The sequence below is a fragment of the Haliotis rufescens genome, unplaced genomic scaffold, assembly GCF_023055435.1.
Source record: "Haliotis rufescens isolate VD_foot unplaced genomic scaffold, xgHalRufe1.0.p SCAF_30, whole genome shotgun sequence".
Taxonomy (NCBI): domain Eukaryota; kingdom Metazoa; phylum Mollusca; class Gastropoda; order Lepetellida; family Haliotidae; genus Haliotis; species Haliotis rufescens.
In genome coordinates, this window is record NW_025964002.1 from 2,307,145 (window position 1) to 2,334,681 (window position 27,537).

General features: G+C 43.3%; 1 protein-coding gene across 1 annotated transcript; it reads right to left on the reverse strand.

Moving 5' to 3' along the window:
• Nucleotides 1–1,501: 1,501 nt before the first annotated feature.
• On the reverse strand, nucleotides 1,502–25,580 carry LOC124122478 (uncharacterized protein PB18E9.04c-like). Its single transcript, XM_048403991.1, has 8 exons — nucleotides 25,564–25,580; nucleotides 25,291–25,371; nucleotides 11,347–11,606; nucleotides 8,215–8,320; nucleotides 6,056–7,711; nucleotides 3,356–3,514; nucleotides 2,077–2,280; nucleotides 1,502–1,587 (listed from the first exon to the last, which is right to left on the reverse strand). Exons 2-7 carry the CDS (start codon nucleotides 25,367–25,369, stop codon nucleotides 2,105–2,107), a joined length of 2,436 nt encoding a protein of 811 aa, XP_048259948.1. The 5' UTR covers nucleotides 25,370–25,371; nucleotides 25,564–25,580; the 3' UTR covers nucleotides 1,502–1,587; nucleotides 2,077–2,104.
• Nucleotides 25,581–27,537: the final 1,957 nt, after the last annotated feature.

Genomic DNA, 27,537 nt, shown 5'->3' on the forward strand with positions numbered 1-27,537 from the left:
CGCCATTTTTGTTACTTGACCAGCGTGTATTCTTTCACTTCCAACAGCGGTCTCCAAGTTTTCAAGAATATTTTTTTAATATAAACTGATGTTAAATATAATCATATCGAAATGTATGACAAAGAATTTTCGTGACCTAAATCTATTTTGATACTTTTATTAACATTTCTTGAGATTTTGCAAACACGAAAATGCTTTTTTAGTCGGAAAATACAAGGGGTGGTGAACCGTCCCTGTGTGTTAGGTAGGGAACATTTACGTTTCAAGGTTTTACATTTGTAATAATTAAATTTTCGTTGTGTTCATTGAAATTCCTGCATTCTGATTACCTCAATCGTCACGTGATATTGCATTCATTTCCCAAAGAAAGTAAAAAATTAAGCCACGCCCACTGAATGGGACTACTTTTATTACTACGGAATGTCGGGGAATGCAAATATTACAGTCGAGGGGATTCCCTTTCTGCTCACGTGTATCGTCATGCACAGGACATTTAGCGACTTTCATGCATATTCATTGTCCAAACTACCCTCTGAGACCGAAGGCGAGATGGAATGAAACAGCAAACGTTTTTTTCCCGCCCGCCTCGGTTCCACAACTTTCATGTCTTCGGGTCATTTCCAACTGGCATTTTTCCAACTGTGTCTTCCCCTTCTCAGGGACCTAATGTTTGAATCTGGCCGTAACTGACCATGCCATTTGAAACAGCCGCGACATATTTGTTCCGGCTCGTTACAGTCTGACTGTTGCAGTTCTCCTCCTCTCTTGCCTTGATGGACATGTCCTATGAAGATTGTTTTGATCTTACTCACCACTGATTAGCTACTGTCTTTGTAGGCGTGTCAAGTTATGTGCATAAATTAAACAATCATCTGATTCATGTAATGCCACAATATGTATTCCTACATCGGGAATGTTTATCAACCTCGTCATTTTTGTCTGCTTTTATATTTACAATTGCTTTTGGTTAAACTTTTGAAGATAAAATATATTTTCGTATATTTTCGTAAGCTACACATCGAAACGAGTGGTCGAAAACACACATATTGATGTGTGTCACGTCACAATATTTACGGACACGTGAAGATCCGGGGAAGAATAGGTCTTCAGCAAGCCATGCTTGCCGTAAAATGCGACTATGCTTGTGGTAAGAGGCGACTAGCGGGATCGGGTGGTCAGACTCGCTGACTTGGTTGATGCATGTCATCGTATCACAATTTCGTGGAACGATGCTCATGATGTCAATCACTGGATTGTCTGGTCAAGATTCGATTACTTACAGACCGTCGTCATAAAATTGGAATATTGCTGAGCACGGCGTTAAACAAACAAACAAACAAACAAACATTAAAGGAGGATCAGGGAATCTACGACCACAAAGAAAACCATTTGAAGCCCATTTCTCACTCATTAACAGGATGTCCGCATTTCTTTGACATGTATATCAATGGAAAACGTAAGTCGAGCACTAAACCAAAAATCAAAACAAAACAAAACAAAGTATCATATCATATATATTTATGTCTGCTGATGTTTCATTCACATTGTACACCAGAAGAGGGTACTTGGCTGGCAAAACTCGGACATCTGTAACGAAATATTCGATGTTAAATCACGTTGACCACAGTGAGCCACAGGCCACAGAGCATGGAGCTTGTGCTCATGGTACGCTATGGATAGAATCAAGGTTTTAACGTACGTACAACGAAGGTGAAGAAAAGTTTTGCCAAATGTGTATGGTCTATTATATCCGACTTGGGCACTCAACACCGTTATGATATCTCATCTTATCACTTCAAGTCACTCATCCTTCTCAAGACTGAGAATGAGGATGGTTTGTGTGTGTAAATAATGATGAGGGGTGTTCGCCCATGAATGAATAATGTCAAAGAGACTGAAAGAATAAAGACAATAGATTATATAGCTGGAATATTGCTGATAGTGGCGTTAAGCTACACGTCGAAACGAGTGGTCGAATACACACATATTGATGTGTGTCACGTCACAATATTGGAATATTGCCGATAGTGGCGTTAAACAACAAACAACAAAACAACAAACAACATGCCAATTTACCTTCACAAGGCCCTCGTTGGTATGCTGGTTAACAAGCGACTTCGAAACACGATTGTGTGTCACGTCCAACACCACTTCCCCCACAAGTGCCATTTGAACTGTTCATTGTGCCACAGACTCGACGTCGCTCTCTCTTAATCACGCCCACACCACAGGTTACCGAACAGCAGCCATCATCTTGCCATTCATGCCAAGCTCCCCATTCTGAAGGTGTTGAAGTGTTTCATCTTATAAACATCGAGGAGATGTCATCATGAATACATACACTCTTCAAAAAAAGAAACGCACAGGTAGTATGTTGTTCATTGAACCTTACTTCACAAAAAACGGTATATAAATTGGATACTTGTTATTGGAAAATGTCGATGGCCTTATATTTGACAAACGCTGCGTCAAAACGCAGCCATTGTCGATTTGCAATTTCTTAACCGGCATTGTTTTCACATTTGTTCAAAAATGTCATGGAGGTAAACAGTAAAGCAAAACGCACGTGCACGTAGTGGCTATAATAAGGCAAACATAAGCCAATAATTTGTCATCAATTGTCAACGTTTTTCACGTTCGAAAATGCCGAGACTCAGCGCTGCCGATCAGAACATCGCCATGGGACGAATCCAAAGAGGGGAATGGCAGTCTTCTGTTCCACGCAACTTCAGCGTCCACCAGAGCACGATTTGCCGCCTTTGGGGCCGATACACACAGTTCAATTCCACTGCAGACCGTCCGAGAACCGGCCGACCAAGAGTTACCACCACTGTACAGGATCGCTAAATTCGACTACTCAACCTACGTTATCGCATTGCCACAGCTACGGAGACTGCAGGACACATCCCTGGTTTGAGGAGGATATCGGACCAGACTGTCAGGAACCATCTTCGCGAGGCTGGAATCCGACCCAGAAGACCAGTTATCGTCTCTGATTTGCAACAGATCCATCGACAGCGACGCTTGCGTTGGTGTCATACCTTACAGCATTGGAATTTGAAAAACTGGAGACGAGTGTGGTTCAGCGATGAATCACGATTTCTTCTTCACCGGCGAGATGGAAGACAACGTGTTTATCATCGTCGAAATGAGCGTTTTGCCCCAAATTGTGTACGTGAATTCGACAAATTCGGTGGCGGTAGTGTCATTGTGTCGGGGGCCATATCCTACACCACGAGATCTGAATTGGCTGTGGTTCAGGGAAGTTTGACAGCAAATCGCTATAATATTGCTACCCTGTAATGGAGGACATACCCTGACAAGTGTCATGGCTACCCTGTAATTAACTACATACCTGGACAAATGCCAACATTGCATTCAAGTGACTCTGTTTCAACTTGCCGCACGTCGCAGGTTGGGGCATTACTTGGACACGGCCTTGACCTTTGACGGGAAACGCAGCCTAGTCCACATGTAGTGGAGCAAGGACCGAGTGCTGACCAGCGAGACCACTCTAAAATTAGTAGAAACACTCAACATGTTATATTCTGGCAATGTTGGAAATAGCCGGGTGATAGCGGAAAACCATTCGAATTTTTAGATGTTCTTAATGTACCAATAAATACTGCTCTGATAATCGAAAATGGTAACTGTGTTTCATACAAAGGTCACTCAAAATATAAATGTATTCTTAAATTAAATACATATTCATTAAGACGTATGCTCGACTTTCAGGTTGTGATTTACAATTTTCACGTATGATTGGCAATGCACGGCGCACAATTTCTATGTTTGTGTTGTTTAGCTATCAGGTTATCATATAACGCATTTGTTTAATCGTAAATAACGTTTACGAAATGCCACAGCGTGGGCATGCTGCAAAAAGAAATGGCACAAAACGAACTAGCCAATTTAATGTTCATCGAACCACATTAGTAACTCTTTGGAGACGTCACGTCAAACAGGACAACAATATTCGTTGGGGCATCTACGGAATCGACACCAAACTGCCACATTAACAGCTCGGACAATCCCTGGGTTGAGACCAATGAGTGGCAGAACTGAATGCAACCGGTTGAGGGAGCACGACATCGGGCCCGACATCCAGCGACACACCCAATTGTGCTTCCACGACAAGGTCAGGCACGCCTGTCTTGGTGTAGACAGCATTGGAGTTTCAGAAGACAGGAATGTGACGAAACTATTCAAAGATGAGTCCAGGTTTCATTTGGACAGCTCTGGTAGCCAGGAAAGGTATACAGGCGTCCAGGAGAACCTTTAGAGGCAAAATAACATTGCTATACTGCCTTGGACGGCTGTTTCTGAAGACCTCTCCCCCATAGGACATGTCTGGGATGTGATGGAGAAACGTCTACGATAGGACCAGAACCAGTCGGTAACCCTTGTTCAGTTGGACCAATCTTTGGTCGACATTTGGAACAACATCACCAAGGCTGTTTTCAATCACCTGGTGTCTTCACTGCACCGTTGCTGCCTATATAAATTTAAATAATGGTCAAACCTGATATTGTTCATTCAGTTGTCACAACACCTCTCTTTTAGGGCGGGTCGCTCTGTCTCCTGTTACTAGATATTGGGATTTGTCAATGAATTGGTAACGGTAAAACATAGATCAGACCAAAGACCAGATATTACGTTGTTAGGGAAGAAAATTTATGGATGTCAACTTCATTATTATGGCGAAACACAACGTTTTGATGTATATGCTTACTCCTTTATCAGGTGAATGAATGTTATGAGGCAGAGAGCATATATATGTACATGTAAGGACAACAAAAGTAATAAGATGACAAAACGCGCTGATTGTTATGGACAACTGGAAGCGATGTTATTATCTATAACTTAACATGTACACCTTTTATATGAAACACAGGTACGTTTTTCCACTTGAATATATAAATTATAATCTTCCTATTACGCATATTAATACATTAATTGTATAGGTGAGTGTTAAAAGTTTGAGTCACATCAGCAGTATTTCAGCCATGTTAAACATGTCAAACAATTATAGCATATAGAATAGGTACTTGGAAGGACAGAGGGAACAAGGCAGTATATCACATCACATTTTTAATCACATCATAATTTTAATGAGGAAACTTATTACTTAACAACACAGTATATAAACAGGCCATTGGCCATCAACAACCAAAGTTAGGCCTCCTTACTAGGGACCGTGGGCATCTCTGCTACACGCACGCTCATATGGCCGAGTTATTATGTACATGTAACTATGGTTACGAGGACAAATATAAAACACCATAAAACAGAAGCCTATTTAATTAGAGTGAGTGAATGAGTTGGGCTTAACGCTGCTTTTAACAGTTTTCCAGTTACATCGCGGCGTGTCAGCTTAATGTGGGAGGAAAGCCCGAAGTGATGCAGGTATCAGACGTTTACCACTTCGGTGAAACCCACGAGCACGGGTATGGTGCTCACAAACCTAAAAACATAATTGGGGCGAATCCGGATTCGAACCCACAATCATAGGTTCTGGCGCGCCCAAGGGAATAGCGGCGTCTTGAAAGACTGGGCCACCCGTGCCCACAAGTGAATTAGATTGGTTGGTTGGTTGGTTTGTTGTTTAACGCCGCACTCAGCAATATTCAAGCTATATGACGGCGGTCTGTAAATAATCGAGTCTGGACCAGACAATCCAGTGATTAATATCATGAGCATCGATCCACGCATTTGGGATCGATGACATGCATCAACCAAGTCAGCGAACCTGACCACCCGATGCCGTTAGTTGCCTTTTACGACAAGCATAGTCGCCTTTTACGGCAAACATGGGTTGCTGAAGACCTATTCTACCCCGGATCTTCACGGGTATCAAGTGAATTAGAAGCATGCAAGGTCACATCGTGGCTTCAAGAACAAAGAATACGGAGAATGGAGACTGTCGATGTGTAGTAATATGCTTTCAATATATGCACGTCTGAAGCGAACACAACCTGAGTTTCACTGTAAGATGATATGGAGGGGGTGACGTATATTGTGAGTGTAATTGGGCAGCAGAAATTCTGTAAATTACCAGGCTGGGGATTAGTCCATGGTGTCCAGCTCTTCGGCGGAGTGGTCCATGCGGTCCATGTTGGTTGCCTTGACCACGTGGTCCATGTTTGGGGCGTTGACCACGTGGTCCATGTTGGGGGCGTTGACCACGTGGTCCATGTTGGAGGCGTTGACCATGTGGTCCATGTTGGAGGCGTTGACCATGTGGTCCATGTTGGAGGCGTTGACCACGTGGTCCATGTTGGGGGCGTTGACCACGTGGTCCATGTTGGGGGCGTTGACCATGTGGTCCATGTTGGGGGCGTTGACCATGTGGTCCATGTTGGAGGCGTTGACCATGTGGTCCAAGTAGGGGGCGTTGACCATGTGGTCCAAGTATGGGCCGGTGTCGTTGGTGTTGTTGGAGGCGTTGTGGTTGTTGGAGGCGTTGTGGTTGTTGGGGGTGTTGTGGTTGTTGGGGGTGTTGTGGTTGTTGGAGGCGTTGTGGTTGTTGGGGGTGTTGTGGTTGTCGGAGGCATTGTGGTTGTTGGGGGTGCTGTGGTTGTTGGAGGCATTGTGGTTGTTGGAGGAATTGTGGTTGTTGGGGGTGTTGTTGTTGTTGGAGGCATTGTGGTTGTTGGGGGTGATGTGGTTGTTGGGGGCATTGTGGTTGTTGGAGGCATTGTGGTTGTTGGGGGTGTTGTGGTTGTTGGGGGCATTGTGGTTGTTGGGGGTGTTGTGGTTGTTGGAGGCATTGTGGTTGTTGGAGGCATTGTGGTTGTTGGGGGTGTTGTGGTTGTTGGGGGTGATGTGGTTGTTGGAGGCATTGTGGTTGTTGGAGGCATTGTGGTTGTTGGGGGTGTTGTGGTTGTTGGAGGCGTTGTGGTTGTTGGAGGCATTGTGGTTGTTGGAGGCATTGTGGTTGTTGGGGGTGATGTGGTTGTTGGAGGCATTGTGGTTGTTGGAGGCATTGTGGTTGTTGGGGGTGTTGTGGTTGTTGGGGGTGATGTGGTTGTTGGAGGCATTGTGGTTGTTGGAGGCATTGTGGTTGTTGGGGGTGATGTGGTTGTTGGAGGCGTTGTGGTTGTTGGGGGTGATGTGGTTGTTGGAGGCATTGTGGTTGTTGGGGGTGTTGTGGTTGTTGGAGGCGTTGTGGTTGTACGGGGCATTGTGGTTGTCGGAGGCATTGCGGTTGTTGGGGGTGTTGTGGTTGTTGGAGGCATTGTGGTTGTTGGAGGCATTGTGGTTGTTGGGGGTGTTGTGGTTGTTGGAGGCATTGTGGTTGTTGGGGGTGATGTGGTTGTTTGGGGCATTGTGGTTGTTGGAGGCATTGTGGTTGTTGGGGGTGTTGTGGTTGTTGGGGGCATTGTGGTTGTTGGGGGTGTTGTGGTTGTTGGAGGCATTGTGGTTGTTGGGGGTGTTGTGGTTGTTGGAGGCGTTGTGGTTGTTGGGGGTGTTGTGGTTGTTGGAGGAGTTGTGGTTGTAGGGGGTGGCGTTGTGGTTGGGGCTGTTGTGGTTGTACACCGAGGCGAGGCACAATTGACTGCTCTTTCTTCAGTACTGCTGAATGGCAAACACGAACGGAGATTTTCCTGATGTTCGGTGTCACACATCCGTGTCCTGGTATCCATCCTCTGCTCCATCCCACATGTACCCCCACACACCCCGAGCACCCACTCCGACCACTCCGTGATTCCTACACACCAAACACACACAATTCACTGAGAGTGAGTTTATTCAATGCCGCTTTGATCAGTATTTCAGCTAGATCACGGCATGCCAGCCTGGTTTGGGGAGAACGTCCGATACAATGCGGCAGGTCAAGGACGTTACCACGAACGGGTTCAGTTTCGAAATCCAGGATGTTTGCTTGTATGATGTTTAATGCCGCACTCAGCAATATTACAGTTATATAACGGGGGTCTGTAAATAATCGAGTCTGGACCAGACAATCGAGTGATTGACATCATGAGCATCGATCCACGCATATGGGATACGTTGACATGCATCAACCAATTCAGCGATCCCGTTAGTCGCCTTTTACGGCAAACATAGGTTGCTGAAGACCTATTCTAATCCGGTGCGTTTAAGACCAAGGATGTCCGAGCAACCATCACTGTTACATTAAGACCTATGTATCCACGCAATGCGTGTCGCAATGCTGACGAGAAATATGTCCTTGAATGTTGCCTTACTTACTTCCGTCGTCGTCAATGACAGTAAACGTGAAGGTGTCGTCGGGCCCAGGATCGCCGGTACTTGTGTTCAGGATCCTAATGTGAAAGGACTCCGTTCCTTCGAAAATCTGACACAAATATCAACGTTGTTATAACATTGCATATAACTGATCTTCCTTGCAATCTGTTATATTTTGCAAATGGCAATTTAATTATATCCGCTGCACTGCATCAACAGTAATTATCGTTTTCTCTGACACATGTCAATTTCATGTAGATTCTAATAAAATATATAGAATATTAAATATAAAATGTTAATACAAGAGAATAACCTGATTTGATTATCCGCCGAAACACATTCCATTTGGCGTAAAGGGCAAAATAGCTGTGAAAATTATATGAATGGACCACTGAATATCAGCGATGACAGCAGGTGTTTCCGACAAAGGTTTTACCGTTATTTTACAAGTGGAGCACTTGCACAAGAGACATAAAATTTAATCTTGTGTATATCTTTTCAAATTACATTTCATGACTACTACCATTGTGCACTGTGTTAACGTTGTGCACGTATATATACATCTTCATCATCGTGGAGTAAGCATTACATTCCCTTGTTGGTTACATATTATTTAGCAAATTGTAATTTTTTAACAAGTTCTCGTAAGTATCCCAATTTCAACCTTACTATGATCCCTTCATGACATGATAATCGGAATATGTTGCCTCGAGTGGCGGGTGCTACCGCTAAGACACGGCAGGCGTACCCTTTCCGACACCTGATGTCATCACTGATTTTCAAATAATTTTCACCGCCTTTTTTGCCTCTTCCGCCCAATGGAATCTGTGTCGGTGGATAATCGAGACTGGTTATTTCATGGCGTTGACGTTTTATATTTAGAACAATTTACAATTTTGACTCCTGTTACTTTCACTAGTTAGGAGATAAAGTTACTGTGTTTTGAAAGTTGATGTCGTCCCACTGTAGAGTAGATTCGCCCCACTGTAGAGTAGATAGATACCTTTTATTTTAATTTGAAACCGAGCGCTTAAGAGGTTTCAAATGTAAAGATAAGAGGTATCTACTCTACAGTGGGACTACACTAAATTTAAAAACACAGTAGTTTTATCTACATTCGTCCATGTCGGCAACAACGCTTTGAAAACGATGTTCTCTTTCAACGCGTAACAACACATGGTACAAAGGTCCTTAATCTTAACTGCCGTTCGACAAAGTGGCCACATGTTTTGTTTGTTTGTTCGTTTGTTGTTTAACGCCGCTATTCCAGCTATATGACGGCGGTCTGTAAATAATCGACTCTGGACCAGACAATTCAGTGATTGACATCATGAGCATCGATCCACGCATATGGGATACGTTGACATGCATCAACCAAGTCAGCGAGCCTGACCACCCGATCCCGTTAGTAGCCTCTTACCACAAGCATAGTCGCATTTTACAGCAAGCATGGGTTGCTGATGACCTATTCTACCCAGGATCCTCACAGGAAGTTATATATTTAACACACAGTTTTCAAAAAGAAGTTGACAAATAACCCTCCAAACTTAATCCAAAGACAGATGTTTTAATTTCTACCAACCTGCTGTGCACTGTTTGGACTCACTGAATCATTTCTTGGGAATCAGAGAGAGAAGAAGTTATTTCGTTGAAATCGAACATGCCATTTCCATTGTAGGGATGACAGGTAGTAGATAAAAGGTTTTATATGCTAAAAGAATATATTTCTACAACAAACCTTATGAATTCACATTGTACTATTTGTTTTGCATGTGTAAGTCATATTAGTTAGTAAGCAATTACCCCCAGTAAATAATCAAAATCAAAATAACCCACCCCGAACTCGGATGTGGGAGAACTTGACCTACACCACAGTTACTTACACTTCAAAACTGTCAATATGGCTGCCAATGTTTACATTTTCCGTGCCTCGGCAGACAGGTTACGAAGCAAGATGACAACACCGATCTATGATGTGGTTCAACATTAACCTGTAGATTCACTGGGAATGAGCCTGCTGGTACAATGTGATTACCAATGGAACTGGAATATGACTGAACAGCCGTTTTTTAGGCCGCAGACAAGACGCTTTTAAGGCTGCAGACAAGCCGGCTATTTTAACACCAGGAATCTGCATGATTTGACCTGTCAATTTGAAGTTTTCACAGATTCAACACAAGCGTGTGAAAGAGAAATAGTGTGACAGTTACGGCTCAGAAACAGTGGTTTGTGTATAATTTTCTTCATTGTGCGTGTTCTGAAATGAATCTCATCAAGTTTGACAAGTTGCTATGATCAAGTGTGTTTTGACTTCAGTGATGTCAGTACATTGTGTTCGCCTTTTGAAGGGAGCTAGAGAATCTAGGCGTGTTTTCTGATGGACTTTTAAATCCCCTCCTGCCAAATCATTACGGTGGTGGTAGACGGAGATGGCAATGAATATCGATCACAATTTTGTTTGTAAAACAACATGTTGTCATGACTAAAGTTTTTTCAAACAATTTTTATAAGGTTACATTTTACTTTCATTGTCGGTTGTTTCAATGAGGAAATGGCCTGTTCCGATTCTGGTCGCCATAGAATGTCCCTAACAGTTTCATAACTATTTTATTTGTATGGAAAAGATATGCCTTCGTTAAATCTTGTAATGTCATCGATTGCAGGGTTGCTAAGATCAGAATTTAGAAAAAAAATTTTACAGCCATTCCTCGGCCATTTTTTCATAAATGTTAATGGAATATGGTAGTTGTTTAGTTTAGTTGTTGGATTCAACACATATTTTCTGTTGTTTATGTTTGCAAAACCTTTAAGTATTATATTGTATTGACCATGCTTTCAAATTCTCTCAAATTGCATATTTGGCTGTCAACTCTGAGATTGCCACACTTAGGTAGCAGAAGTTTTGCATGTGCGTTTCTCTTCATCATGACATTATTTCTCAAATGTATAGGTTGAGTGCCAGCTTACCTCCGTGTCAAAGCAGAAAATATGGGAATATCAATGTTGACATGCTTGTGACCTTGGTGACGTGGACCTATTTTAAAGTACGTCCGCTGCTAATGTGGTTTTAATTACTTCTCCACTACGATTTGACGATTACTACAGTGACATTAATGCTGTTCACAATGATCTCACCGAGTCGTCACTGATAGGTACGGTGATAGTGATCATTGTGGTCGTGGCTCCGAAGACTTCCGTTAAGTTGACGCCGGTTGTCACAGAAGTTTCAACGATGTCCATACTCGGAGGCATGGCATTTTCAATGGTGTAATAAATTGTGGCAGGGTCTGCGAAAGAAATCCCGAATCGCGAGACTGTGACGACTAAAGGGCCGCTACCTTCGCTGATAAAGCTGGAGCCAGTCATCGTATAAAATGGTGATGTTGGGAAAACCACTGTAAATATATAAATGGTATATGTCGTGTTAAAATATGTTTCAGATTCTAAACACGTTCCTAATTTCACACGCCTATGCAAGTATAGAATGATGCCCTTTAATCCAAACATGCAGAGGATTCACATGAGATTCTAAACATGTACATAATCTAATTAGGGTGATGGGAGGTGTGATTCAGTCGTCTAAGGCGTTGGGGGCACGGGTTGCCCAGTCGTCTAAGGCGTGGGTGCACGGGTTGCCCAGTCGTCTAAGGCGTGGGGGGCACGGACGGCCCAGTCGTCTTTGGCGTTGGGGGCACGGGTGGACCAGTTGTTTAAGGCGTAGGGGGCACGGATGTCCCAGTCGTCTATGGCACCGCGATTCGCTGTGCAGAGTTGCGTAACCTGGGCACGCCAGAAACCTATGATTGTGGGTTCGAATCCCGGTTCGCCCCGATTATGTTTCTAGGTTTGTCAGCACCATACCCGTGCTCGTAGGTTTCACCGAAGTAGTAAACGTCTGAGACCTGCATCAACTCGGGCTTTCCTCCCACATAAAGCTGACACGCTGCGATATAACTGGAATACTGTTAAAAGCGGCGTTAAACTCAATCACTCACTTACGTTTAAGGCGCTGCTATTCTTGGAATGTTTAACGAGGAAGGGACACCAGACGTTATGCTTTTCTGTCGGACAGAAATTGTTTGTTGTTGTTTAACGCCGCATTCAGCAATATCCTAGCTATATGACGGCGGTCTGTAAATAATCGAGGCTGAACCTGAAAATCCAGTGATTGATATTGTAGGCTACCACTTGTGAGGATAATTCACTTAGAGATTCATTTAAGTTCTCTACTTTCTTTGGTTTGTCCTGGTTAATCATCCGGGTTTTAGTCAGTGCACGGCCAAGCACGTGGATGTAAACAGAATATGAAATGAACTTGTGTAGGGTGTAAAGGGCCTATAAAATTTCTTGTACCTGTCAACAATAGGCCTTACAATTAAAGGGCCAGTAAAAGAATTTAAAGGAAAGACATAATACGAAATATCGGTCACAATGTTTCAAGACTGAATCAAGAATGTATGAATCAATGAATGTATGAAGTTTAAAATAAACCATTCAAGACAGTGTACAGAAGTGTGTGTCAATGGCGCAAGTGTATCACCTACATAAAAGTACAAGAAATCTTATTTATAACTAAGAATGTTATCATCAGACATTAGAAGTGACACATACAGCTGGATTGTTAGAGACAGAATGGCTAATGTAACAATAAATAAAGATGAAGTTCAGAGTGAAAGGATAATTCAACTGAATAAAGAAAGGGCGGATATCCAATCTGCATTCACCAGAACTGAAAATCAGATAAATGGTCTCATTGTAAATACGGTTTTACGCCGCTTTTAGCAATATTCCAGCAATATCACGGCGGGGGACACCAGAAATGGGCTTCACACATTGTACCCATGTCGGGAATCGAACCCGGGTCTTCCGCGTGACGAGCGAACGCTTTAACCACTAGGCTACCCGACCGCCCCGAGTCAAGTAGGAAGCCATGCAAGTAGTGGAAGCACGAGATAGAAGATTGCAGCTAGGAGAGCTGTACTGAAAGTCAAACAATCTGCTCTGAAGAAGAGTCAGGAACAGAAGTTAAAGAAATTTGAACGTGAATTACAGGAAGAGAATCTTCAAATTGAGATAAAGGCAATCGATGAAATCGATGGACCCCCTTCTGTTAAAGATGATGGTATAATGGGCACAAATCCCGAAAGAGTGCATTTAGTGTCAAGTAACCCGAAACCCACAGACAGAGTAAGTGACCAGCAACTCAATCCAAACGCAGTGTCTTGGACAAGCCAAGTCCCCAACTTGAAACCTAATGACAGTGCTAGATTGAGAAGATACACGGAGTCTGTTAGAAGCTGTATGGTTTCACTTACAGCAATGAGCAGGCTAGGCGAAATCGACAATCAATTGAGAATGAGAAAGATTGTAGAGAAGCTTCCCTTCTTCATTCAAGGCAGACGGAGAAAAGAAGTTCAAGAAGATGAAGTTTACAATAAGACATAAGTTTTGCTTTAATTGTTTCTCATCAAGGCATTTGTCATCTCGATGTGTGAAGGACAGCATGTGTGACAATAGCAGTAAACAACATAACCGGAAGCATTCCAGTTTGCTACATGACAGTTCAAGGACATTTTTTAAATCTGTTAAAGAGCCGATGCTAGACAGCCAGGATACGAATCTCACGTTACATTCTCCAACAACAACAAGAACAAGATTCAATCAAGTTCAGTGTATGGAGTCAATGGGGCCAGAGGAACAAGAATAGCTCTCTCCATAGTTCCTGTCTGTGTGAAAGGATGTAGTGAACATGAAGTAATTAAGACTTACGCTTTGTTAGACCCAGGAAGCAAAGACTTGGCAAGTACTTTAAAGTTGGATGGCAGTGGTGCTGCTATGCTTTCTTTGAATACTCTTACTGACAAAAGGTATGAGTCTCAGACAAAGTTTGTCTCCCTTAGCTTAACAGGCATCAATGGAAGACATGTTACAAACATGTCAAATGTCCCTGTGCTCTCTCAGATCCCTGTGTTAGATGGCAGAGGTGTATCACAGTGTGATGTTGACAAATGGAAACACTTTCAAGGGATTGATCTACCCATCGCCAGTGTGGTTGGCGACCGTTGTTTATGTTTAGCGGCAGACTGCCTAGGTAGTGGGAGAGTTACCTCCCTTGGCTTGTGTCGTCTTCTCCACACATGTTGTTTGGCCATTACTGAGAAGTAAAGCTACAAGTATATTGGAATACCTGTGTTGGGTTGTGAATTGCGAGGGTCCAAGCTGGCGTGGTGGCAGCGGAGACGATCATCCGCATCTCTGAACACGGCACTTAACCTGACTTTCGCAGTTACTACACGAATAAGTGTGCAATCTACCTGGTCGACATCGCCACGATAGCGCGGGTATTTCAAGTAGGCCTTCTAGCATAACATCATGGCAAACACTCACAGAGCACCGAAACAGTGGTCTCTCACGAAACATGAAACTGTTAATTCGTTTGAGAATTGGAAACAAAACCTACTATATACGTTATCACTGGACACGAATTTTGCAACATTTCTTGCTGACGGCGCCACGTGGGGAAAACGTACACGTGCAACCCCGTTACGAGGATTTGAAAATGATGGGGAAGACGTTGCTGGAGCTCAACGCAAGACGGCAGCGCAAAAGGTAACATCACTCGAGTTAATGTTGGGCCAAATCGCCAATTATTGTCCTGTAATTGCCAGGAACACCATTGTGAAAAGTTCAGTATCGATTTCAAGTATCTGGCAGACTATCAGACTACACTACGGCTTCCAGTCATCTGGTGCACATTTTCTTGATTTGTGTGACATACATCTCCAACCTGAGGAGCGACCAGAGGATCTTTACCAGCGCCTGTCTGCATTTGTGGAAGATAATCTGCTCAGACAAAATGGCGGAATCACTCATCATGGAGAGGCGATTGGCGAGGATGAGGAATTAACACCTACGTTAGAGAACATTATTATCCTGACTTGGTTGCGCCTTATCCATCCTGATTTGCCCAAGCTGGTGAAGCAACGATATGGAACGGAACTGAGATCCCGTACTCTAGCGTCAATTAAACCTGAGATATCACAGGCACTCAATTCCCTGTTAGATGAAATACATTCATCCGAGGATGCCAAGGTCATGAGGACTGCTACCACTAGAGCAAACAACTTCAGTCAAAGATCTAATTTTAGACCTCGCATACAGCAGACATCCAATAAACGTCGTTACCAGTCAACCTAAAAAATGTGTCCCCTCTGTCACACAGCTGGTCGTCCTAATGACAATCACTTTCTCAGTGAATGTTCATACTTACCTGATCAAGACAGAAAATACATGGCTAAGGCACGTCAAATAGCTAGCATTCTGGATGAGTCAGAGGATGAAGATGGACAGTCCCCTCATACAGACACAGTATCTACACCTCCCGTTACTGCCTCAAGTGTAAACAATGCTTCAGTCAATAGAGTCAGTGTACGTCAGTCTCCATATATGAACGCATTTTATGGTCATAATGTCATATGTCTTACCCTCGACAGTGGAGCTACAGGTAATATGATCAGTCAGACTACTGCCAGGAGACTCGGCATTGAAGTCACCAAAAGTTCACAATCTGCCCATCAGGCTGATGGTTCATCCCCACTCCATATTGTTGGTGAAACACGAGTAACTCTCAGCCGTGACAATAAGGATTTTATTTTCGAGGGCCTTGTTGTGGAGAGCCTTGATGTCGAGTTGCTTGCAGGAACACCGTTCATGGAAATAAATGATGTTGCCGTTCGCCCAGCTAAGCGCCAAATTACACTTGGAGATGGAACCACCTTCCAGTACGGCAACCAAGAAACCCACTCGTCACACCATACAGTAAGACGTGCACATGTCTTACGAGCGCCTAAGTCCCCTACAACAATCTGGCCTGGCGATTTCATAGAGTTATCACTCCCGGATGACCTGATCCACTCAGATGACACATTCGCAGTGGAACCACGTCTAACAGGTGATTTATTCAAAGACCACAAAGAATGGCCAACACCAGATATAGTGTCCAGCGTTTCAGGGAAGATTAGAATTCCTAATGACACCAAAGAGCCTCTTGTCCTCAAGAAGCATGAGCACTTTTGCCAGGTTCAACAAGTATTCACCATCCCAAACTCTGGGACCGAGATGGTCGATAGTCAATCAGAAAGCATTCCTCTCAGACAGTCCACTACTACATGCAAGGTCAATTGTTCAGAACAGGTACGCATTGACCCAGATAACCAGTTCACACCAGACACTCGCAACAGTTTCCACGCCCTCATAAAGGAGTACGATGATGTGTTTAATCCACATGTCCATGGATATAATGGAAAATCTGGCCCGTTCAAGGCAGTTGTCAACATGGGTCCTGTCCAACCCCCTCAACGCAAGGGACGAGTCCCACAATACTCACGTGACAAACTTGTAGAGTTGCAAGACAAATTCGATGAGCTTGAGGACATTGGTGTCTTCATCAAGCCTGAAGATGTGGGGATATCAGTGGAATATTTAAATCCATCCTTCCTTGTCAAGAAGTCAAATGGTGGATTTCGTCTGGTTACAGCATTCACAGATGTGGGGCGGTATAGTAAACCACAACCATCACTCATGCCTGATGTTGATTCTACATTACGCCAGATAGCTGCATGGAAGTACATCATAACCACAGATTTGACAAATGCTTTTTACCAAATACCCCTGTCACGTGGATCAATGAAATATTGTGGTGTGGTCACTCCCTTCCGTGGAGTCCGTGTTTATGCCCGATCAGCCATGGGCATGCCGGGCTCTGAAACTGCGTTAGAAGAATTGATGTGTCGTGTGCTTGGGCACTTGCTCAAGGAAGGATCAGTGGCCAAGTTGGCAGATGACTTGTATTGTGGAGGTAATACCGTAGACGAGCTTCTGAACAACTGGCGACGTGTTCTACAGGCCTTACAGTTCAATGGATTAAAGCTTTCAGCTGCCAAGACTACTGTCGGCCCTTCTAGTGTGACCATCTTAGGATGGATTTGGAAAAATGGCTCAATTCAAGCAAGTCCTCACAGAATTTCCACCCTCTCTAGTTGCACCCGTCCATCTACAGTCAAGGGTTTGAGGTCGTTTATTGGAGCCTACAAAGTGTTAGCCCGGGTAATACCAGGTTGTGCTGGACTATTGGGTCCATTGGACACTCTTCAAGCTGGACGTCCTTCAGCAGAGAGAATAGTTTGGTCAGAGGTACTTATCTGTGCCTTTGGAAATGCTCAATCTGCACTATCCTCACATAAAACCATTGTTCTTCCTCGGAGGGATGACCAGCTATGGATCGTTACAGATGGAGCAGTGAAAAACCATGGCATAGGTGCTACTCTCTACATTACAAGTGACAACAGTACTCTCCTCGCTGGTTTCTTCAGTGCCAAACTGCGCCAGCGTCAAATGACATGGCTACCGTGTGAAATAGAAGCACTATCTATAGCTGTTGCCACCAAGCACTTTAGTCCTTACCTTGTACAGTCAAGCCTACAAGCATGTATCCTGACTGACAGTAAACCATGTGTTCAAGCATATGAAAAGTTGTGTCGTGGAGAGTTTTCAGCAAGCCCCAGAGTGTCTACCTTTTTGTCGACAGTGAGTAGATACCAGGCCTCTGTTCGCCATCTCAGTGGTTCTGCAAATATTCCATCTGATTTTGCCAGTAGAAATGCATCCAAGTGTGACGAGCCCCTGTGTCAGATTTGCTCATTCATTCGTCAAACTGAGGACTGTACGGTACGTGGTACTTCTGTTCAGGACATCATGTCAGGGAAATCTAAAATGCCATACACCAACAGGAATGCATGGCTTGCCATCCAGTCAGAGTGTCCTGATCTCAGACGCACACATGCTCATCTCATACAGGGCACTCGCCCATCCAAGAAACAAACTGATGTTAAAGACGTAAAACGTTATCTACAGTCTGTGACCATCGCCAAAGATGGTGTGTTGGTGATCCAAAGAAATGAGCCCCTTGTTACCATCAGAGAGTGCATCGTCATTCCACGACAAGTCTTGGATGGATTACTGACTGCAATGCACATCCAGTTAAATCATCCTTCTGCCCACCAGTTGAAACTCGTTGTGAACCGCTACTTCTATGCTTTGGACATGGATCAAGCAATAACTAAAGTTTCAAGCGGATGTTATCACTGTACATCTCTTCAACAGGTTCCCCACACAGTTGTGGCTCAGTCATCTACTGATCCCCCAGAGATCATTGGAGCCGCGTTTGCTGCAGATGTAATAAAAAGAGAACGACTACTCATACTTGTGTTGAGAGAATGTGTCACATCTTTCACCTGTACATGTGCCATTGAAAATGAGCAAAAGGGAACCCTACGTGAGGCTTTGATTCGCCTAAGTATTGAGATGAGACCATTAGATGGACCCCCGGCGGTCATCAGAACTGACCCAGCTCCAGGGTTTAAGGCCTTAGTTCAAGATGACCTTCTCCGAAGTCAACGTCTTTGCATTGAAATTGGTCGAATAAAGAACAAGAACAAGAATCCCGTAGCCGAGCGAGCTATTCAAGAGCTGGAGCTGGAATTGTTAAAAAATTGATCCTTTGGGGGGGTCGGTCACACCTATAACCCTAGCTATAGCCACTGCTCAACTAAATTCTCGCATCAGATCCAGAGGGTTATCCGCCAGGGAAATGTGGACACAAAGAGATCAATTTAACAACCACCAAATACCCGTTGGAGACAGAAAATTGATCCTTGACCAACATCACCAGCGAACTACCAATCACCTACACAGTGAGATGTCTAAAGCCCATATCCCTAGCCTGCCCACCCCTAACATCAGCATTGGTGACCTGGTATATCTACATGCAGATCGTAATAAATCACGGTCACGAGATCGATACCTTGTGGTTGTTAACGATGGTGAATGGTGCAACATTCAGAAGTTTGTGGGTTCCCAACTGCGAAGCACATCATATAGAGTAAAAAAATCAGAGTGCTTCAGAGTTCCATGTCAACATTAACGGTCAAGTGGACTTCCTCAGCAATATGTGTGCGATGAGTCTTCTGATGGTGAGATAGATACTGTTCCCCAAAGGACTGAACCACCTACCCTTCCCATCGTTCCCCCAGTGCTAAATGAACCATACCATGACCAAGACATTTTAGTCAACCCACCAGAACATCCTCCTCTTGATAATCAGGACTCCTTGCGTGAAAATGTTAGTGACAATGACACTGTGAATACAGATGACACTGATGATACTGTGTATTCAACTCCAGTCAGTGCACAAAGGAGGTCAATCCGTGCACGGCGACCACCTCAACACCTCAATGACTATGTAACCGATTTCTAACATGTTTATGTTGCTATGTCCATCAACTGTGTCTGGATACCTTTTCACATTTAGGCTATAGTTATGGTGTCGTATCAGCTTATATCACGTGATGTCAAGGATATCTACATCAGGTTTTAAGTTTTATTGTGACCAGTTATTTTGGGTATTGTTTATGACAGTATGAGACTTTAATAGTAACCCATATCAGGTAATGTGTTACAAAGAAAAAAGGAGGTTGCGCCAGTGTGGTTGGCGACCGTTGTTTATGTTTAGCGGCAGACTGCCTAGGTAGTGGGATAGTTACCTCCCTTGGCTTGTGTCGTCTTCTCCACACATGTTGTTTGGCCATTACTGAGAAGTAAAGCTACAAGTATATTGGAATACCTGTGTTGGGTTGTGAATTGCGAGGGTCCAAGCTGGCGCATGGTTGAAGGGAAATTTGCCAAAGTGACAGTGCGGATAGGTCAAGACAATCCATTAGCTTTATCCCAAGCTGATGAGCCCTATGCAACAAAAACAATATTCGGATGGGCCATCAGTGGACCTTTACACAGAGTCATTCAGCAAGACATGACGTCCAACTTTGTGCAAGTTGAAGCTAACTTAGAATCACAAGTCGAGAAGTTCTAGCATCTGGACAATGTGAGTGATGGAAGATCACAACTTACATTCCATGACAAGCAGGTCATTCGATTATGGGACAATACTGTTGATAGGGAGAAGAGGCGTAATTACAAGTTACCATACCTTTCAAAGTAAATCCGCCTAGTATCATTAGGCAAGAGTGAGTGAGTGAGTTGGGTTTAAGGCCGCTTTTAACAGTATTCCAGTTACATCACGGCGTGTCAGCTTAATGTGGGAGGAAATCCCCAAGTGATGCAGGTCTCAGACGTTTACCACTTCGGTGAAACCCACGGGCACGGGTTCATTAAGCAAGAAGCTGTCTAGGAATGATGACATGTATGAGCATTACAAAGCAGGTACAAAGTGGTGTACAGAGGCTATGCAGAGAAGGTTCCTGATGATGAAGTATGTATTAATGATGGATCAGTCTGGTACCTCCCTCATCATGTAGTCACCAAGCCAGGGAAATTCAGAATTGTGTTTGACAGCCAAGTGTGGTGGAATCAGCTTTAATTAATCAGTTTATCAAGGTACAGATTTAAGCAATAGGTGTACTGTTGCGCTTCTGTGAGAAAAGGATTGCCATCGCAGGTGATATTGAATCAATGTATCACAGAGTAAAGGTCGCTGATCAACATCGCAATGCATTTAGGTTCCTATATGGTGGAAGAATGGTGAACTAGGTGGGGATATATAGGTCTATAGGATAACATCACATCTATTTGGTGGCATATGGAGCTCCAGTTGTCCAATTATGCACTGAGGAAAGCTGCAGCACACAATGCGGATGATTTTGAGAAAGATACAATTCAGACTGTTACTGACAATTTTTATGTAGATGATTGTCTGAAATCTGTTGATTCCAAGGAGAAAGGTATCAAGTTGATCCTACAGAGGGAAGGTTTTAGGCTCACAAAATGGACCAGTAATAGTAGAACAGTACTCCAGGGTATCCCAGTTGAGGATAGAGTCAAAGAGTTGAAAGACATCAATCTGTGTGATGATGAGCTCCCTCAAGAGAAGGCTCTTGGCGTGAAATGGGACACTGAAACTGATCAGCTTGGTTTTAAATTCCAACAAAAGAATATGCCTGCAACCAAGAGAGGTCTCCTCAGCATACTTACCTCTGTCTATGATCCAAAAAGATTCTTGTCACCACTGATCTTAAAGGCAAAGATGATATTTCAGGATGAATGTCGACTCCAAAAAGGATGGGACACAGCTTTGGAATCAATCAGCCATGAAAGGTGGTCAAACTGGCTGTCTAAGCTGCGTCATATTGAAGACTTCACTGTCCCAAGATGTGTGATTCCGGATGACTTGTGAAATGATGTCTGTTGAATTACACCATTTTGCGGATGCTTCAATAGCAGGATATGGTGCTGTATCATATGTTAGGATCATTGATTCATGTGGAAGAATCCATTGCTCCTTTCAGATGGGGAAGTCGAGATTAGCGCCAATCAAAAGTATCACAATACCAAGGCTTGAACTCTGTGTGGCTGTGCTGAGTGTAAAACTTGATCAAATGCTATGCAAAGAACTGTGAATGGAAACCGAACAATCTACATTTTGGACAGACAACATGATAGTACTACACTACATTAAAAATGATTTACAAAGATACCAAACTTTTGTCGCCAACAGAGTGACACAAATTCGTGAAGGTTCTTTACCACAAAGTTGGTGATATGTCCAATCATCACTCAATCCCGCTGACGACGCATCTCATGGACTTTATGCTGATGAACTACTTGCAAAGGAAAACTTGTTGCAGGGACCGAGCTTCCTATGGGAGAGTAAAGAATCTTGGCAAAAAACACCAACAGTACTTGCTGTGTCAAGAGAGGATTTGGAAGTAAAGATAGTGAAGGTCAACTTTGCAAGTTCTGATAATGTTGAACCATGCACTACAGATCGACTCCTTAGCCGATATTCCTCTTGGTACCACCTCAAGAAAATGGTTGCTTGGATACTGAGACTAAAGCACTGCTTGTTGAAACGAGTCTGAGAGAGAAATTCTGAAGAAAGGAATCCCATGGAACCTCTTGTCGTTTCCGAGATGAAACAAGCTGAAACTGAAATTGTCAGGTACACCCAGAAGCTGGCATTTCGGCTTGAAGTGGAATGTCTTCTAAATGACCACTCCATCACAAAGTCAAGCCCAATTTACTTACTTGAACCATTCCTGAATCAAGATGGAATACTATGTGTAGGAGGGCGTTTGAATAATGCTCCAATATCTGAAGAATCTAAACATCAGATGATCCTACCCAAAGGACATGGTATTGTCACGTTGATTGTTCATTGTTATCATGAACAATTAGGTCATTCAGGGTCTGAGCATGTTCTGTCACATGTAAGACAAAGGTTCGGGGTCATCAGTGCTCGCAGAACAATCAGGAAAGTACTGAAAGTCTGTGTCAAGTGCAAACAATTGCAAGGAAAACGCTCCTATCAGAAAATGGCAAATCTACCCGAAGACAGAGTCACGCCTGGAAAACCACCATTTGCTCACCCAGGTGTGGATTGTTTTGGACCGTTTCTGATCAAACGTCGGAGAAGTGAAGTTAAGCGATGTGGTTGTATCTTTACCTGTTTAACGACAAGAGCTATTCACCTTTAGAAGCTAGACAGCATGGACACGGATTCCTTCATAAATGCTTTGAGGCGGTTTGAAGCACGAAGAGGCGTCCCAGATATAGTACGTTCTGATAATGGAACCAACTTTCGAAGAGCTCAGAAGCAATTAGGAGAAGCAATTCGTGCATGGAATCACCATGAAATCCAGGAACACATGCTACAGAAAGAAATTCATTGGATGTTTAATCCCCCATCTGCCTCTCACATGGGAGGAGTTTGGGAGAGACAGATTAGGACCGTGAGGAAAGTACTGAATGCATTATTGTGTCAATAGTATGGCCTGCATGATGAAGGATTGTCAACATTGTTCTGTGAAGTGGAGGCAATTGTCAACAGTAGGTCAATAACCATCGTATCTGACAGTTCCAGGCATATGGAGCCACTTACGCCAAATCATATATTGTTGCTGAGATCAGGAAATTCCTCACCTCAATAAAGGGTTTTCAGTACATGACACTTACTGCAGGCGCTGGAAGCATGTTCAATTCCTTGCGGACCAGTTCTGGAAGCGATGGCTGAAGGAATACTTACAAGGCTTACAACTCCGTCAAAAGTGGCTACAATCTACAGTGAATCTCAAAGTGGGAGACATAGTGCTACTTGTGAATGAAAATGCTCCAAGATGTGTGTGGCCTCTTGCGAGAATCACAAATGTGTTTCCGGGCAACGATGGTCTAGTTCGATCGGTTGAAGTGAAAACTAGACTAGAAAAAAGACTGTGTTAATAAGGCCAATAAGCAAAGTGTGTCTACTTGAATCAGTTTATGATGCATGAAAGTGATGAAACAAAAGACCACGATGTGAGATGGAAATGAAAACCTGAGCAGTTGAAAATTGAATGTGAAGGACTGATATGAACTTAATATGGAGTAATAATGTTAATTGTTTCACATTTGAGGGGCCGGGAATGTAGGCTACCACTTGTGAGGATAAGTCACGTTTGAGAGCTTCATTTAAGTTCTCTACTTTCTTTGGTTTGTCCTGGTTAATCATCCGGGTTTTAGTCAGTGCATGGACAAGCACGTGGATGTAAACAGAATATGAAATGAACTTGTGTAGAGTGTAATGGGCTCATAAAATTTCTTGTACCTGTCAACAATAGGCCTTACAATTAAAGGGCCAATAAAATAATTTGAAGGAAAGACATAATACGAAATATCGGTCACAATGTTTCAAGACTGAATCAAGAATGTATGAATCAATGAATGTATGAAGTTTAAAATAAACCATTCAAGACAATGTGTCAATGGCCAAAGTGTATCAGATACAGATATCATGAGCATCGATGTAGCTATTTCAATAAAGATTACTATGCAATTGATAAGACTGCGTGAATGTAAAAACCATGAAATTGTATCTCCTTTACTTTAATGCCCTACCCTAGTTTGGAACTTTGTCATGTTTGAAATGTTTTTCTTTAAGAAGATATTGCCCTCGTATAACTGGTAGTTGGTTGGTTGGTTTGTTTGTTGTTTAACGCCGCACTCAGCAATATTCCAGCTATATGACAGCGGTCTGTAAATAGTCGAGTCTGAACCAGACAATCCAGTGATTGATATCATGAGCATCGATCCATGCAATTGGGATCGATGACATGCATCAACCAAGTCAGCGAGCCTGACCACCCAATCCCGTTAGTCGCCTCTTACGACAAGCATAGTCGCCTTTTAAGTCAAGCATGGGTTGCTGAAGACCTACTCTACCCCGGATCTTCACAGGTCGTACAACTGGTAGTGTCACAGTTAGTGTTATAAGTGGTTTGAAGCACTGCTTTATATACACTGCTTATATTATTCCTTGATATTGTGAAAATATAAAACAAATCACTTTTATCGGTGTCTGCATCGTGCATGACCAGTGAGGGAGTTCCACCTGGTTAAACACGGAGTGAGGGCTCAGGCAAACACTCCGGTGTTGCAACGTAAAAGCACATAAGAAACCCAGACTTGTGGTCACGTTGAGATTCGAACTATGATCGTCAAATTCTGAAATGCTATGCTAATATGCAATCTTATCGGCAAGATGCGGCGCCGGAGATGACGAGGACACCCGAGTCCCTCTTATAAAGACACGTTATGACAACGATGAGCATTGTATGAACAGATATTCATTTGCAGACACATAGTTCGGATGTTCCTCATCTGAAGTGAAGTCACTAAGACAAAATTGTTATGGATGAGCAACTTCTTTATTACAATTGGGCGACGTTTCTGTGTAGATTCTAACACCGTTATCAAGCAAATGTTGCTCATCATTTGCTTGATAACGGTGTGAGAATCTACACCGAAACGTCGCCAAATTGTAATAAAGAAGTTGCTCATCCATAACAATTTTGTCTTAGTTACCAATCCGACTTCTAAATGCCACTCAAAGAAGTGAAATGAAGTCCACAACTCCATTTATATGAACATCATGCTCTACGATTATGCTTATGATATATCGTGAAGGAAGTGTATGCCCAGGTTCAACATGTGATTGCTTGTACAATATACAGAGGTAGATATGCATATACTCACGTGACTGGACGTACAGAGCTTGATTCAGCACAAGCAAGACTACCACCCGGCTTATCCATGGTTGAAGTACACCTGTCATCGCTAGAACAGGACAGATACCGTGGTTTAATGTGAAATAGCTCTATGTAATTGTCAACAAGATCAAATCTGTTCTCAAAACATTCAACTCTACAAGATCTCACAAGTTATTCGATGGTAATAATTACTCTTCTTGTAACTTTGTGTTTTGACACAGACACAGGTAACAGGCGCTTTTTAATAACGATGTCCTACCTTCTCTTCTGCTACAGTGTCTCTACAATACAAACGTGCAGTACATCTTAATATTCTCATTATCAATCGCAGACTTATCTCTGTATGATAAATGTTCCTATAAATCAATGTAGGCAGGTGTGCACAGATTAGAGGATAATGTCTGATTAGATACTCGGATTAGTGACGCACTGGGATCAAAATCACAATTCACATATTTCACGTGGCTTAAACCTTTTACGCCTACATTCACGTTTCTGCAACGTAAGCAATATCAGGTTATTATGATGATCTAAAGGTTTTTGACGCATTTGTTTAGTTAGAAGTAACAATGGGTGTTTCTACTCAAGGAGTAATACAATGAATCGCGTAGAGTACGTGTATTACTTATGTGACCCGTGAAGATCCGGGGTAGAGTAGGTCTTCAGCAACCCATGCTTGTCGTAAAAGGCGACTACGCGTGTCGTAAGAGGCGACTAATGGGATCGGGTGGTCAGGCTCGCTGAATTAGTTGCAGCATGTCATCGTATCCCATGGATGGATCGATGCTCATGATGTCAATGACTGGATTGTCTGGTCCAGACTCGATTATTCACAGATCGCCGTCATATAGCTGGAATAGTACGGCGTCAAACAACAAACCACAATTCCTATCTACAGTCAGACAGTCTACGAGGGCTGGCTGAAAAGTTCTAAGCCTAAGTGGGATATCTCAATCGGATTGAAACAAACTTTGGCCACCAACAAGTACAATCATTTAATGAATCATAGACATAAGAACTGCAACTGTAGTGTTATTATTGACTTTGTACCAGACCATCTTGTGAACCTACCAATTGAAATCACCAGAAATGGACAAAACTGGCTGTAGGGCAGTCATCAAGTACCTGCAACTGAAAGGGCTAACTCCAACACAGATACATGCTGACATGGTCTCCACTTTAGGGGATGATGCCCCTTCCTTTTCTACTGTAAAGAAGTGGGCTGCGGAATTCAAGCGTGGCAGAGAGAGCCTTGACGATGACCCGCGTCCAGGAAGGCCTTCAAAAGCAACCATTCCGGAAAACATTACCCGGGTGCATGACATGGTGATTGCTGAGTCGACCATTGGCCACTCGACATATTGTTGTGGGCATCTCTCATGAGAGGGTTGAGCACATTATCACCAACGAGTTGGGAATGACAAAAGTTTCTGCAAGATGGGTGCCAAAGCTCTTGACAGCGGATCAGAAACGTGTCAGATTCCTGACGTCCCGTGACAATTTATGCCGTTTTGAAGCAGATCCCGATGATTTTTTGGCCCGATTTGTAACCACCGATGAAACCTGGATTCATCACTTTCAACCAGAAACCAAATTTCAGTCTAAATATTGGAAGCATCCGGAATCATCAGCCCCTAAAAAGGCAAAGTCGGTTCCTTCTGCTGGAAAGGTGATGGCTTCAGTCTTTTGGGATTCCAAGGGTATTCTGCTGATTGACTATCTTGAAAAAGGGAAGACTATCAATGGAAGATATTATGCTGACCTACTGAGACAGATGCGTGAAGCTATCAAAGCTAAGCGACGGGGAATGCTCACTAAAGGAGTCCTGTTCCACCAAGACAATGCTCCTGTTCACAAATCGGTGGTTGCCATGTTAGCGATCCATGATTGTGGCTTCGAACTCATTGACCATCCCGCTTATTCACCCGATTTGTCCCCGTCAGACTTCCACCTGTTTCCCAAAATGAAAAAGGAACCATCCGGTCGCCATTTTCCTAGTAATGATGACGTAATTTCCGCTGTGAATGACTTTTTTAAGGGTGGCTGAAGACAATTTCTTCTTAAGCGGCATCCAGGCCTTCCAGCAGCGCTGGCAAAAGTGTGTAAACCTGGGAGGGGACTATGTGGGGAAATATATGAAAACCATCGACTTGGTACGGGGCTTTCACAGTTAGGCTTAGAACTTTTCAGCCAGCCCTCGTATATCCATTTCCAATATCCTGTTATGATTAGT

Coding starts and splice junctions, on each gene's coding strand:
- LOC124122478 (XM_048403991.1), bottom strand. CDS start 25,369: ATGACAGGTGTACTTCAACCATGGATAAGCCGGGTGGTAGTCTTGCTT. Junction 7,712..8,214: donor TGTCATTGACGACGACGGAA/GTAAGTAAGGCA, acceptor TTTGGTGTGTAG/GAATCACGGAGTGGTCGGAG. Junction 2,281..3,355: donor CAATGTTGGCATTTGTCCAG/GTATGTAGTTAA, acceptor CAACACCTTCAG/AATGGGGAGCTTGGCATGAA.